At 41.2% G+C, this 14,187-nt stretch overlaps 1 protein-coding gene across 8 annotated transcripts in view; it reads left to right on the plus strand.

Moving 5' to 3' along the window:
- The first annotated feature begins 226 nt into the window (after nt 1–226).
- EPHA7 (EPH receptor A7) overlaps nt 227–14,187 on the plus strand; it is a 166,944-nt gene continuing 152,983 nt past the window's right edge. For 4 of the 8 annotated variants that reach the window (XM_068677921.1, XM_068677925.1, XM_068677926.1 and 1 more), the window contains exons 1-3: nt 229–618; nt 4,701–4,765; nt 9,044–9,713. In XM_068677921.1, the coding sequence (XP_068534022.1) occupies nt 522–618; nt 4,701–4,765; nt 9,044–9,713 (832 nt within the window). In that variant the 5' untranslated portion in view covers nt 229–521. Of the gene's footprint in view, nt 619–4,700; nt 4,766–9,043; nt 9,714–12,546; nt 12,681–14,187 lie in introns of those variants that run through there. The other 4 variants (XM_068677922.1, XM_068677928.1, XM_068677929.1 and 1 more) reach the window with 3 other exon arrangements.

A 14,187-nucleotide genomic window follows, 5' to 3' on the forward strand; every position in this document is an offset into this window, starting at 1 on the left:
ATCCCGCGGCTCCCCAACACCAGCGGCAACCCGACCCCGCCGCCCGCTCATTGGTCGACCCCTCCGGCCCCGCCCCTCCGCCCGCAGCCACTCGAGCGCCGGGCTCCGCCCGCCGGGCTCCGAGCCTCGCCGCTGGTTGGGCACCGCTGCGTGTCAATCAGGTTGAGGGACGGGCCGCCCCTCCGCCGCGGTCCCGCCCCCTCGCCCTAATTGATATTATCGGAGCGCGGCGCGGGCGGCCCGGCTGCAGTCGGGGCTCGCGGGCGGGCGGCCCGGTGCGGGACTGGGCAGCGGCGCGGAGGAGGAGGCGGGAGCAGCAGCAGCAGCGGCGGCGGCGGCGGCAGCAGCAGAGGCAGGAGGAGGAGGAGGAGAACGAGAAAGGCAGCCGGGAGGGAGGGAGCGCCGAGCAGAAGACGAGCAGAGCGAATTCTCCACCGTCCTCTAGTACCCAGCAAGCGGCGGCAGCGGCAGCGGCTAGGAATAGATAGGTAGAAATATCAAAACCGCCCCGCTCCTGCACCATGGTTCTGCGAAGTAGGCTCCCTTCTTGGATTATTTTGTGCTCCGTCTGGCTGTTCCGCTTTGCACACACGGGGGAGGCACAGGCTGCGAAAGAAGGTAAGGTGATGCGGGAAACAAAAAGTTTGGGCTTATTTATTGCTTTTCGCACGCCAAGTCTGTGCGGTGGCTTAGCGGAGGACCTGCCTGCCGCCGCGAGCTGCTTGTCAGCCCCCCCGTTAATTTCTTTTTATTTTAATTGCTGCTGGGGGGGGGGAGGAAAGAGCAAGACGTTTACTATGTATATGTGCATGTGAGAGAGAACAGGACAACTGCCTTTGCCCTGGGGATTGAGGTTTGGGAGGTATCTGCACGTGATAGAAAAGCGTGGGGCTGGGGAGACAGCCCCCGGGCTCGGGGATCCGCGCAGGGCAGCCCCGCTCCCCTCCGGCAGCCTTAATCCTCCGGGCGAGGTGCGGGGAGAGCGGCTCACCCCGCTGGTTCCCGGGCAGGGGCTGGGGGCTTCAGGGCTCGGGACGATCCGGGGGAGGCTGCGGGGCAGCCCCGTGCCGCTGCCCGCCGGGGGCCTTCAGCCCTCCGCCCCCCCGGGGCCGCGCACGGAGCGTGGGAAGGGAGCATCGGGGTGCAAAATTGGGGTCTGCATCTGTGGGGCACCCCGGCTGGGTATGCATTTGGAGGGTACAACCCGGCGTCGTGTTCCCGCAACGCGTGTGCTGTTCCCCGGCATCGCTGGAGAGAGGAAGAGGTTTCGGGATGGATGTTTTACACCATCTGCATATCACTACGGGGCTTCCTAATTTCCATTAAACCAACGCTGGGATCTGTAAGGCGAGCGCTGGACATTTGTCTCCCTCCCCCTCCCCTTTCTCTCCCTCTTCCCCCCCCCCCGCACGCAGACAAAACAGGCGATTTTCTATCGGAGACTACTGATGGAGGTGTTTAAAATCCAAGTCCATTCGGGGATCTCTTTTCTCACACTAGGAAAATACGAGATTATTTAAAAGGCGCCCCGGTCACGTTTGACAGCCGAAGGCGAAGGTCCGTCTCCATCTTCGGAGGGGAGAGGGGGGAATGGGGAGAGGTGAGGCAGGGACTTTGTCGGTGTCTGTGCGTATGAAGGTATTTGGAGTCCTACCCCTCCCACCCCAGTCGGATACGTCAGTATTTTCACCAAACAGTTGGCATGCAGTAAAATACCACTTCAAGCCTAAAAAGAACAACAACAACAAAAATCCCTCAATTAAAATGTCCTCTGCTCTCAACAGAAGAAGGAGATGGCGAGGCTAGAGAGGGAAAGAGGAGAGAGCTTTCCCTTGGCTGTGTCTCGAAAGTTTATTTGGAGGGGCTGGGATGCACAGAGCCCCCCACTCGGGGAGCAGTCAGGCGTGGCCGAGTGGCGAGAGGAGGGGTGCGGGCAGCTTGCCCCGCTCTGCCCCGGAGGGTCCGGGCGGCAGCCTGCCTCGTGGCTGCGTGTGCCGAGGCGTTTATGTATACATTTGTATACGGTGTGTGTGTGTGTGCAACGTGCGGGCGTTTGGGGAAAATCAGCCTAGCCACAGGAGGGTCAGGAGGGGGCGAGCGGCAGACAGGGATTGATAGCGGCTGTACCTGCCGCAAGCTCCGAAAACTCCCTCGGCAGAAAGAGACGGGATGGGGGTAGGGGGGAAATAACTTTGCGGCTTCACCCCGGCCTCCATTAAGCGCTAGTCGCGGCTGCAGCCCCTCGTGGTTCCCTTTGCTTCCCTCTGGGGACGACAGGGGATGCGGGGGGCGAGGTTGGAAAGTTTTCCGACTCTCCTTGCTGCAGCTCGATAAAAGATGCTGGAGAGGGGCTGGGCTCTCCGACACTGAGGGTGTCGGCGTTACCTGCCCTGGGCTGGTCCCGGGGCTGCCCCTGCGGACGCCTCCTCCCCAAACCGGCTGCTGGGAGGGGACCACGTTAGGGCCTCTCCGCTGCTGCCCGGAGCGGGTGCGCGGCCGCGGTTCCATGCGTAGACGAGAGGCCGCCGCTTCCCGAGTGCGCGGTATCCCGCGGAGCCCCTTCCTCGAGGCCGCGGGATTTACGACTCTTGCCGCTTTTTGTCCTGCAGAAGCGGGGAGAGGGCGTGTGGGGGGGGTGGCTGGGAGCTGCGCCTCCGCGGAGGGCTGGTCCGCGGGGAGTTGCGCGCTCCTGGGCAGAGGGTGCCCGATGCGCATCTCCCGCGGCTGCCGGGGGTGCACGGAGCGCGGCGCCGCCCCCCCCCGGCCGCCGCTTCGCACGCGGAGCCCCCGGCGGCGCCGCTCCTCCCGGGCTAGGAGTCGTGCACCAGCCGCCCGCCAGGGATGGTTGTTCCCAGTAACTTTCGGGGCGACGAGAAAGGCAGCGTCTTCCAGAGTATTTGCAGAGCAAGCTGTTTTTTTTTTTTTTCTTTCTTTCTTTTTTTTTTTTTTTTTCTTTTTTGTTTGTTTGTTTTGTGTGTCGTCTTTCTGGGATGTGCCTGCCCATTGCTAAGTGCTGGAGAACTGCTGCCAAATAAAAAGTGTAATGAATTGCAGCCGTGGGATTTTGTGCTGGTGCTGAAAAGGTTAAATTTTTCACGGTACCTTTTCTTCCAGGATCGTTAGAAATGTTCTTGTTTAACAAACCACCGCATACACCACCTGCTTTTCTATAGAAAATGTTACAAAGTAAAGCCCCTTGGATCCAAGCTTAATGAAATAAGCAGATAATCTTTCTAGAAAGAGACTATCAAACTTCTTTAATGAGTAGTTCGACTTTATTACTGAAATACAGGCCTGGATGCTACCGTTTGGAGTTCAACTAATATTTCAGATATTACTGGATGAACCTTTAAATACTTTTTTTTTTTTTTTTTAATGTCGTGCCATCTTTCTAGTAATCCAGTGAAGTTTTGTATTAAATTCTACCTGGATAAAGGGCTGAAAGCAGACTTGAAACCAATTCAAAAGACCTGATAAAAGTTGCTTCAAGTTATATATTGAATTTAATACAAATTATGTATTGAATTTAACTATTTAAATGTTGTGCATAAAGTTATAAATAGCTTCAAAGCTATAACCATACTGAATATATTTAAATTAGAGATGTGACATTTTATTTACCAAATAAAAGTATGAAGTTAAGTATGCAGTTTTGAAGAAGGAATCTTCAAAGTGCCAAGCCCAGATACATGGCTGATCACCATATAGCTTTGACTGTTTGAAAAGAAGTATTACAACAAATGATTTCATGTATTTTTTTTGGACATCACAGATTAATATATGTGTCACTTCAAAGTCTTTCAGAAAGTTATAATGATATGTTTAGAAAGAGGCATATAACTGTGATTGAAATATAAAGCTTGCATATAAATGTATATTTGGAGGTAATAGAACATCAGTAATATCCTCCAATATGTCCTGTAAAATAGTTAAGAGCTGGTTTACTAGTCTGTGATTAACCACTTTCTGAAGCAGGGTCACATTTAGCTGCAAATAATTGCACTGCTACTAAAATTGATGTCTTTTTGCAGAAGTGTCACTGGGGTATAATGACACGAAGATTTTAGTAAGCCATTGCTATAAAATGAGTTAGTCTGACTTTGTGTAAGTAGTATTTTGTATACGCAGTGTATGAGGTAATTGCAGAGTCTCTTACTTTCTGTATTCCTGTTTGTCATTTGTTTATGGAATTACTACTTAAAGGGCATGATTTTTTCTTTCTTACTCAAAAAGACCATTGCTTCTACAGTGCAACTCATGGTAAGATATAGACTAGACCTGTCTAAATCAGTTTGGATAAGTATTGAAATGCTGTTGTTTGTTTGTTTGTTTTTAAGCTCATTGTAAATTTCCCAGCATATGGGAAGTGTCCTCCTTATGAGGAGATGGGAAAGGGAACATGTATCTTAATGGCTGATTATTAATAATTTTAGGGCACTAGGAAATGCATTCAGCTTAGACTTAAGCAATGAAATTGTTAAGATCTGTTTATATATGGATGGTATAAAAGCATTTAATCATCTATGTTGTACATAGTTGTACTTGCATATTTTTTTCAATAATGTGAACAAAAATTAATTTGTACAGAAATATGTTTATTATTTTTAAAATTTAGACTTTGTTCTTTGATTTTATATTGCTGCATATTATATTTAACAAATGGTGGATTTTTTTTTTTCTTCATCTTCTTTCTTTTTTAGTAATATTGCTGGACTCTAAAGCACAACAGACAGAGTTGGAATGGATTTCCTCTCCTCCCAACGGGGTAAGTACTCCATGCAAAAATTAACTTCATGAAGATGAGTAGTTATTTTAGCAAAGCAATTGCAACACTTGCTTTAAACTAGCTCTCTCTCATATTTCTCTCATTAATTGTACCAAGTGTTTACGGCTCTTTCATTTTTAGAATGGAAAGAAGTGTACCTTGGGTTATAGTGTACAAACATAAGCTAATTAAAAGGAGTCTCCTCTTTGGAAGCTCACTTAAACATCCTCAGTAGCTTTTCCTTTTTACTGTAATCCTTTGTGGTGTACTAGAAAACTCTCTATATTTACAACAGAGTGTTTTAAATCACTTTTTTCTTTATCCTTTAGGAACAGCAGATATACTTCTGTGTGGAAACTTTCTAAAAATATGTTTTTCATTTTCTGTATAATGGGCAATCATAAATTTGTTTATGATGTTTTCTTTGTAACTGAATAGCACAGATTGAAGTGCTCTAAAATAAAAACATTTATACTGCAGATGTGTTTGAAATGACATTCCAAACTTGAAACATCCCCAAGTCTTGAGGATCTTGATATCTGGAACCAGGAACCAATTATGTGGTTAAGGCCACCTCCAGCTTGCTTACAAATTAATCTCATGGTATTCTGTTAAATGCACCATTGTATGGTAGTACATCATTATAAAAAACGAGAGATTTAGAAACATCTGTACTATTGTCTTATATATTTTAGAAATGCTGCTTTTATACTGAATTAAAAGTGGTATAAAACCTCTTCTTCCTCAAGTCTTAAGGAAGAAAGAATATTTTCAGAATGATACAGTGGGTATATTGTCCAACGTTAGCTCAGTCTGAGAAATAATAAATTATATGTCTCGTTCTTACTCATGGAAGCAGTCTTGCAGCATCCACTGTGACTCCTTGCATGAACAAGGACGTGGGGGATCAGGCCCTTAATCTTCGGCGCATTGAGAAATCTGGAGCCAGAAGAGCGTGAAGTGTGAGTGGGGATATAAAAGTGTAACAAATCCTTTAAATAAGAAGAATGAAAATCTGAAAGTGTCTTTCTTTAAAAGCAAGATCGTAAAATCAATACAAGCATAAACTGGAAACGAATGTAACAACTTCAGAAAGAATGTAATGTGAGCTCAACACTTATGGTGTCTAATAATGTCGGCATTAGTGTTTTACATTGATTGAAGCCTTTACCAGAGGTGTTTGAAAGATTAGGTTGGTGGCAATTACATTATGTTAACCTGTAGATAATGAAAGACATGTCAACACATTACACATGTCAGCATACTTAAAGATGAAAGTAGAGTCAAATTCAATAAATGGTAAAAGGGAACTTTAAGAGGTAGAAGGCAATTTCAATGAAACTAAAAATGAATGAAAACTAGTGACTGGATGTTTGTGTGAAAATGATCAGAAGTATCTGATCAGTCTGTGTATCAACATAGAAATACCATTTTAATAGTGTAATTTTGAAAAAAAAAAGTACTTTCACTTATTGTCTACTACACAAAGATTTCATGAGAATAAACACAGAGAACATATCTCTTGAGTGAAACTACCACTTCACTGTAGTATGGATTATATCACCCAGGCACTTGTTAAATACCTTATTCAACTGCAGATGTTACATCTAACACTGATCTCTTGTTAGTTTAAATACTATATATTGGAATCAATAGAAAGGATACATTTAAATAGGATGGCACGAATATCACCGTATGTAGCAGCAAGTTAAAGAAAAAATGAATTTCCTTCCTATAAAAGCCAACATGGAATTTATCACTTTAAAAATACTAATGAGGTATGATCTCAGGTGGTATATGTGAAGACTTATCCTGAAGTACTGATGTTTTTTTTTTTTTTTAGTTCCACAGAGAAGCAGGTATGCAATGGACTATTTGAAGTAATAGTTCTGTCATTACTGAATTAACTCCTAAGTCATAGTCCCATTTTTTTTTATTTTTTTTTTTAAGACGTGCATATTCCATGGATTCAGGAAAATGTGGAAAGCTAGATTTAAGCCCTCAGCTGAAGATAACGTAAAATAAGGCTTCTTATCTGAATTTAGTGTTTTGTATCCCCATACAATGAGCTCTTGCCTGTATGACAGCTCTTTTATGTCAAAGGAAAACAGTTTGATTTTTGTTAAATATATTTTTTTTTTTGACCAGGATGGGGACATATATCTATTTTGATGTGACAGAATCCCATCGATGCCCAGACTCTGATGAGTCAAATTCTGTTCTGTGTTGCATTAAAGCTGCTTGTGCTTCACGGAGATGATACTTTCCTTAACTGGACTGTCTTATTCCAGAATCTGTCTTGGTGTGTTCAGGGAGAACTGCTTACACAAGATGAAAATGTTCCATGTGATGTGAAACTGAAATTATAAAAATCAGTAAAATTTTAGGCTTCATGCCTTTTTTTGTCACGTTTGGATTGGTGCTTTATTTATTTATTTATTTATTTATTCATTCATTCATTCATCAGTGTGACGGTGCCAGAAACCCTGGTCCCTTTTTTATTTTTCCCTGTTCTTGTTAGTAGTGCTAGTTCTCAAGCACTACAAGCTTGGGGAGAATCTTACTCATTCAGATCTAATAAATTTATTATCAAAATAGTCTGACATGAATACAGGTCCATATGCATTCAGTTCAGTTGACTCCATATGCATTCAGTTGATTCCATGAGCATTTAATATTTCAATAATTTAATCCCATGTATATATATGTATAATACCATAGATGCCACATCTATATTAACTGTAGGTCTTTGAAATATACTTTGATATGTACAACTTCTGTGCATTTCAGCATCTGCAGTCATGATATATTTTGTGGTGATAACTTCCAGCATCAATCCAGCTACATCTGCTTTTTCTTGGAGCAGTAGGCCAACATTAAAATGATCTCATTTGCTGTCAAATAGTTTTGCAAAGTATTGTATACTGCATGGTCCCTAGTCTGGAAAACCAATGCCTTCCATGCTTGGTTACCAGTATGAGGAATGTCAGTGAGTGCTCTGTCCTGCAGAGGTGCTGAATATCCTAGTTCCGCAAAGCACTTAAGCACATGCTTACCATTAAGCTCATAAGTACTGTCATTGATCTTAAGCGTGAGCTTAAGTGCATTATTGACACACGGCCAGAGGGCTAAGTGCCATAAGAAGTCACGGTTGCCTATATCATTGGGTGAGGATAGCTCAAAAAAAACAAACCCTTAATTTATTACAGCTGCAGTTTCTGCAGTATGTTTAATGTTACAAGAAATACGAAAAGAAGTGTGAGATGTACGCTGTTTTGAATGTACCTGCACAGATTTGCCTGGCTGATTTCAGGGGAAGGTTTGCCGTTGCCGGAGGTGCACTTTTCAAAGACACCAAACTCTGTGAAAGACTGCAGGTCTGTTATACACTTCTGGGTTTGTTACACAGTTGTTATCCTAAGGAGGGAGTAACAACAAAAGCCAGTTCTCTGGCTTTGAACCAGAGAACTTTCAATCATGTGGGTTGTTCTTAACTGAATATTTAATCTAATATTTAAACTCCCAGCCAACTGAAATTAGTTTCTTTTAACATGGGTGCAGCCCCTGAACAAAAGGTGAGTTGAGGAGCATCCGCTTATATGTGTTGGTTTGTGAGTAGAATGGAACATGGAGTGAACAAAAAGAAAACTACCAAAGTGTTTTCTCACTTTCAGACTTTTAATTGTCCTTTGTTTCTCGTTGTCTCTCCATGCCACTTTAATCACATAGAAGTGAAAATTGTACACCTCATAAGTTTCAGGAGCCTTCTGCTTTCCATACAACTGAAAGCTCCACCCAATGTTTTTATGCACAAAGGCTGAAATTGCACACTAGGCAATTTCAGTTTCTAAGACTACACTGATTTTAGGTTTCTTCTGGAAATGAAGCTGCCTTTTGGTCTTTGCTTACCCAAAGCTATTATGACCTTAATAAAATGTGGGAGAACCCAGTGTGGAATTAGAGCTTGGTATGTTGAACAGCCTTTTCTAAAGTTTCCCCTTTAGAATTGTATCCATGATGTGAAAATGATTTTTAAATTTATTATTTTTTTTTTTTTTTTATATATGGGAAAGATATAGATGGGGGCAGATCTTCCAGTTGGATTAATATGTATTTTCTTTATTTGGATGTTTAAGAATATTTTAATAACATACTTTTTATGAAGCCTAACTGTTAAAAAGGAGTGAGACTTAAGTTGTGTGAAGCTTTTTTTTCAAATTCACAATAGTTACAATGTCATATTTGTTTTATATTACTAACTGCTTGTTATTATTTTAGTGGGAAGAAATTAGTGGACTGGATGAAAACTACACTCCTATACGAACATACCAGGTATGCCAGGTCATGGAATCAAACCAAAACAACTGGCTTCGGACTAACTGGATTGCAAAAAGCAATGCACAAAGGATTTTTGTAGAACTGAAATTCACTCTGAGGGATTGTAACAGTCTTCCTGGAGTTCTGGGAACTTGTAAAGAAACTTTTAACTTGTATTATTATGAAACAGACTACGACACTGGCAGGAATATCCGAGAAAACCAATATGTAAAAATAGACACTATTGCAGCAGATGAAAGTTTTACCCAGGGTGATCTGGGGGAAAGGAAAATGAAACTTAACACAGAGGTGAGAGAAATTGGACCTTTGTCCAAAAAAGGATTCTATCTTGCATTTCAGGATGTAGGGGCCTGCATTGCTTTGGTCTCTGTCAAAGTCTACTACAAGAAGTGCTGGTCCATCATTGAGAACTTAGCTATTTTTCCTGACACAGTGACTGGTTCAGAGTTTTCCTCTTTAGTTGAAGTACGAGGAACTTGCGTCAGCAGTGCAGAGGAGGAGGCTGAGAACTCTCCGAAGATGCACTGTAGTGCAGAGGGAGAATGGTTAGTGCCTATTGGAAAGTGTATCTGCAAAGCAGGATACCAGCAGAAAGGAGACACGTGTGAACGTAAGTAAACATACAGCTTGTTGTAATATGTGCAAATATGGGTTTATATTATACCATCTGATTATTTCTCTGCAACAGAAATGCATGATCAGTCTGCATCTTAAGTTTTCACATCCTCAGTCTGTAAACTTTACACTGGCCAGTCTAAAGCAGTCAGTTTTTCTAGGCATGGACATTGGCAGTTGTGTACTGCATTTAATTCTATTCTTGTTTACATTTAAAAACTTGTGCAAAGTATAAATAGTGATTCAGGGCTAAAACTCTGAGCAATTTAAGGGGACAGTCCTTATACTTCTTAGTACAGAACATTGTATTAATACCCCTGAGTGGTTAAAGAACTTGTTCTTTTATATGGTCTGTGACAATTACAAGGAAACTAAAACTGAGGAAATAAACTTAGAATGACATGTGGTTAGTAATAGAAATAATGCACACACAAAAACTGCATTACAGATTTGTGTCATGAGTGCATACAAATTGAGAATACTGTTTTAGGTCTTTCAAACAGAATATCAAGTTCCCAGGGTGAAGTATGTTTTCTTTTCTACAATATCTTATGCATAAAACTAACTTTAAATTTTGGTTTGCCAGGGGATCATGGTGATTAGTTTATAATACTAGCAAGTCAGAGACTATTGCATTGTACTTTCTAATTTGGGCTGATTCAGTTACACATTTTTAGAAAAATACTTACACTTAGCATGGCTGGGCTATATGCGTAAGAAGTTTCTGCTTTGTGTAAAAAAAAAGGATATATTACTGTCTCTGCTTACAGTAAAATCAAGACATATTTTCATATACATTTAAAACAAGTTATATATCATTCTTATCATAAGATAACACAACTAATTATTTATGGTCACATCTTTATCACATGATAGACATACATTAGTGAGAAATGTTGCATGTAAGTTGCACAGGTGTTGCATGTAACACCTCTAGCCCCCACTGCCCACAAATCTGTGAAGAGGAATAACCTACAGAATCTCAAAACCAAAGATGGCTGTGGTCAGTGAGTCTGAGATGTTTATGTAAGGATTTCAAAATCTACAGAGGATTAGGGTCACCCTAAAGGAAGGAAAGTAAATGTGCTCATTATTATTAAGTTGTCCTCAGGGAAAAACATGATTGTGTTCCTGATGAGTTTTTTTTACTAGTAAATTCTATATAAGGTGAAGTGAGTAGAATTGATCGGAGGCCTTTGTAGCCTCGCACAAATCTTTCATTGTTTTGTTGGGAAGGGATGAAGGCTTATACAGTACAGAGGGTGATCTCATTAGGAATAATCATGATGTGAAAAACTGCCCACATGAAACTGCTCAGCAGACTGTATTAAGGCTCTGTTAAAAATATTAAGCAGTATATCCTATTCTGAAACCTGTTCTGATGTTTTCAAATGTTTCTTTGGAGTGACTGTCTTTTTTCTTTTTTCCTTGATTAGGGACCTAGTCATGGCTGATACAATGAGTATACTAATTTTATTTGTCTTTCAATTGAGAAGAGAAAGTATCCAAAAAAGACAACAGTACATGTTGGGAAGTGAGTCGGGAAGAGGGGCGTTGGGGGTGTGGATAGATAGAGGAGAAATCCATGTTTGGTAACTGGAAGTCAAGTAACTTATGTATTAAACAGGCTTCTTAATTTCTAACCACACTGATGTTGACAAAAGAATTAAATGATAACTTGTACTTGAGTATAACAGTATGCTCATTTGCAAGAACACTTCTCACTTTTGGCTTGCTTCCAAAGCAATTGCTAAGAGAATACACTACTCTGGAAACAGTCCAGAGGATCATTTATGGTATCTTTTTTTTTTTTTTTTTTTTCTTTTCTTTCAGTGATCCTGTTAAGAGTTTGAAAACAAACTCTGGCTCCATATTGAGGCACGTTAATGTATTTGAGAGAGGAAAGGTGGGAGGCAGCTGCTTGCTGAATGTGCGCTGCTGGCAGCACAAAGTCAGGGTGATCTGAGTGACTGTGGCTCACAATAGTAATTGCAGCCTGTGACGCTTGTTAGCCATATCTGTGCTTGAGGATGTTATTAAGTATGATCAACTATGTAGTGACCGATAATACAGCTGGCACACTGATACAGCATCTGTTTTTTTGTGACAGATATTGAGAGAAACTTATCTGAGCATTGACACTAATGCAACTGGCTATCTGTTACTGTCAAGCTGTGTAACAGATCAAGCAGAAGCAAGTCGATATGTGCTTCCTTAACCCAGAGCTTTTATAGCCCTGTCTGAGGGCTCACTTCTGCAAGTACTTTGTACCTGGCATGCTGTGTGACTTCTTTGGGACTACTCGTGGTAGAAAGCATTGTGCTCTGTCAGGATGGGCAAAAGTCTGATTCCTGTCTCACACATACTATAGCTCAGCTGAATTAATTTAACACAATAGGAAGGCCTTTTAAAGATACAGAATAATGCCTTATCTGTCTGCATTGTATTAAAGGTAGGAGTAGATGGCCACATTGTAGTTCCAAATAGCTCTTCAAACTGTAACACAGTGGGGTTTTTCATTTGTATTAAGCTGGCTTGATTGGCTGACTGTGATTGAAGAATGTGATCCTTTTGCATATAGCTTCTCTCCTCTATGTGAAATTTATTGAGTTCAGATACTAAAACAATTGAATTTTGATTTATTTGAATTCTGCACTGGGTGTGCTGCCAGATGTGTTGTTGTTGCATGAATGTAAGTAACTAGCAGTGTTGGGAAGGATAAGGAAGGAAGCAGTCATGAGTAGTGAAACACATAACCTGGACATTGATCTCCCTTGTGTTTATTCTGCAGTGGTCAATCTTCTAAGTTGAATTCATCTCTTTTTCAGATGAACACTGATTACTTCTCAGTGGTCTAGTGGGATAATGAATAAGAGAGCCTAACTCCAGAGAGCTCACAGTCTTCATGTAAGGCAAAATCTTAAAGTTTGGTGAAACAAGCATGAGAAAACTAGATAAGCATGTGGAATTTGGATTGCAGAGTTGTTTTTTTTGTTTGTTTGGTTGTTTTTTTTTGGGGGGGAGGAGGGAGGGACATTACAAAGGACACTCTCCTCAGTATTGATCGTATGTCTGCTGGTGTGTGGCACTGAGTTGAGGCAGGGAAGTTCTACCTCTTAAAGTACTATACTGAAAAGTACCTAGCAAAGGTACCTGAAGGGTACTTAGCAAAGCTGTGTATCATGTACTGTGTGTCTGTTCCAGGGAAAAAAAAAAAAAAAAAAAAAAAAAAAAAAAAAAAAAAACAAACACCACCACCAAACCCGATGAAATTCTCACTATCTGTAGTAGACTCCCAAGAGATGTAACTGATTTCTTTCTCACAGTGGAGTCCAGTCGATATGTTGCACATGTAAAGACCACACTGGGGTCAGTGACTGGTATTTGAATGAGAAAATGATTCTTTGAGAACTAATTTAATGTATTTTCCATCTGTTTCATGTTAGTTGGGGGTGGGATGAGAGAATTATATTTACTCAATTGGAGCAGTAGAGAAGGTAGTTTCAGAAGGTAGGAAGCATCTCTTAATATGACTGAGCTGAAAAATTACATAGATGATTTGGTGCTAAGTCCAAACAACCGGAATTCAAGGCAAAGCCAAATGGGTACTTTTTACTGTTAAACATTTTATAACACCATATGCATTAACAGTTGTAGCAGTTGTCTTATTGGCCCCCAAAATGGGGAGGGTTTTAGAGCTATTTATACATTTTGTCTTGGTGAGGTAAAAAGGGAGCTAGAGGCTTTTCTTTCCAAACTTTGTTATGTGATATTCTTTGTGCCAGACTACAAGTTACATCTGTTCCTTTTTTTTTTCTTTTTTTTTTTTTTTTTTTTTTTGGGGGGGGGGAGGAGTGGGAGAATGATAAACTTTTGTATCTTGGCTTTGTGAAATATTACTTGATAACAGATGCCAAAACAGAATTTGCCTTATGTTTGTCATATTTGTGGTAAAGTGGTGTGTTTTTCTTTTCCTGTGTGTCTGTTTTTTTTTTGTTTGTTTGTTTTGTTTTTTTAATACTCAGGAACATGCAACATGTTTGCTAGCAAAGGGCAATGAATTGAGAGGGGAATGTGAATAAGATGTCATTAAAATAAAAGTTACCAAAGTTACTTCTCAAAGACACAGGATGCATGATTTGGTATAGAGTTTGGCCCAGGTGGTATGTCTCAAAGCCTGTGGGTAACCTGCTAATTGAATAGCTGTTTTTGACATTCCTGCATTTTCAATTTGAAAATAGTTTAGTGTGTGGAGAAGGAGCAAAATGGTAGACAACTTCATCAGTAGCATGTATATTATCAAGACTTTTTTTTTTTTTTATGAGAATTTACCTTTCCTCCATTTACTTCCAAAATTGCTCTTGTGAAGAGAATGTAATTATTTTCAGCAACTTGAACCAGTGCCAAGAATAAGGACATTTCTGACAGTTTTGCTATTTTCTATAAAGCCAGTGAAAGCTCAAAAGGAG

This window comes from Anas acuta, chromosome 3 (assembly GCF_963932015.1).
Source record: "Anas acuta chromosome 3, bAnaAcu1.1, whole genome shotgun sequence".
NCBI classification, from domain to species: domain Eukaryota; kingdom Metazoa; phylum Chordata; class Aves; order Anseriformes; family Anatidae; genus Anas; species Anas acuta.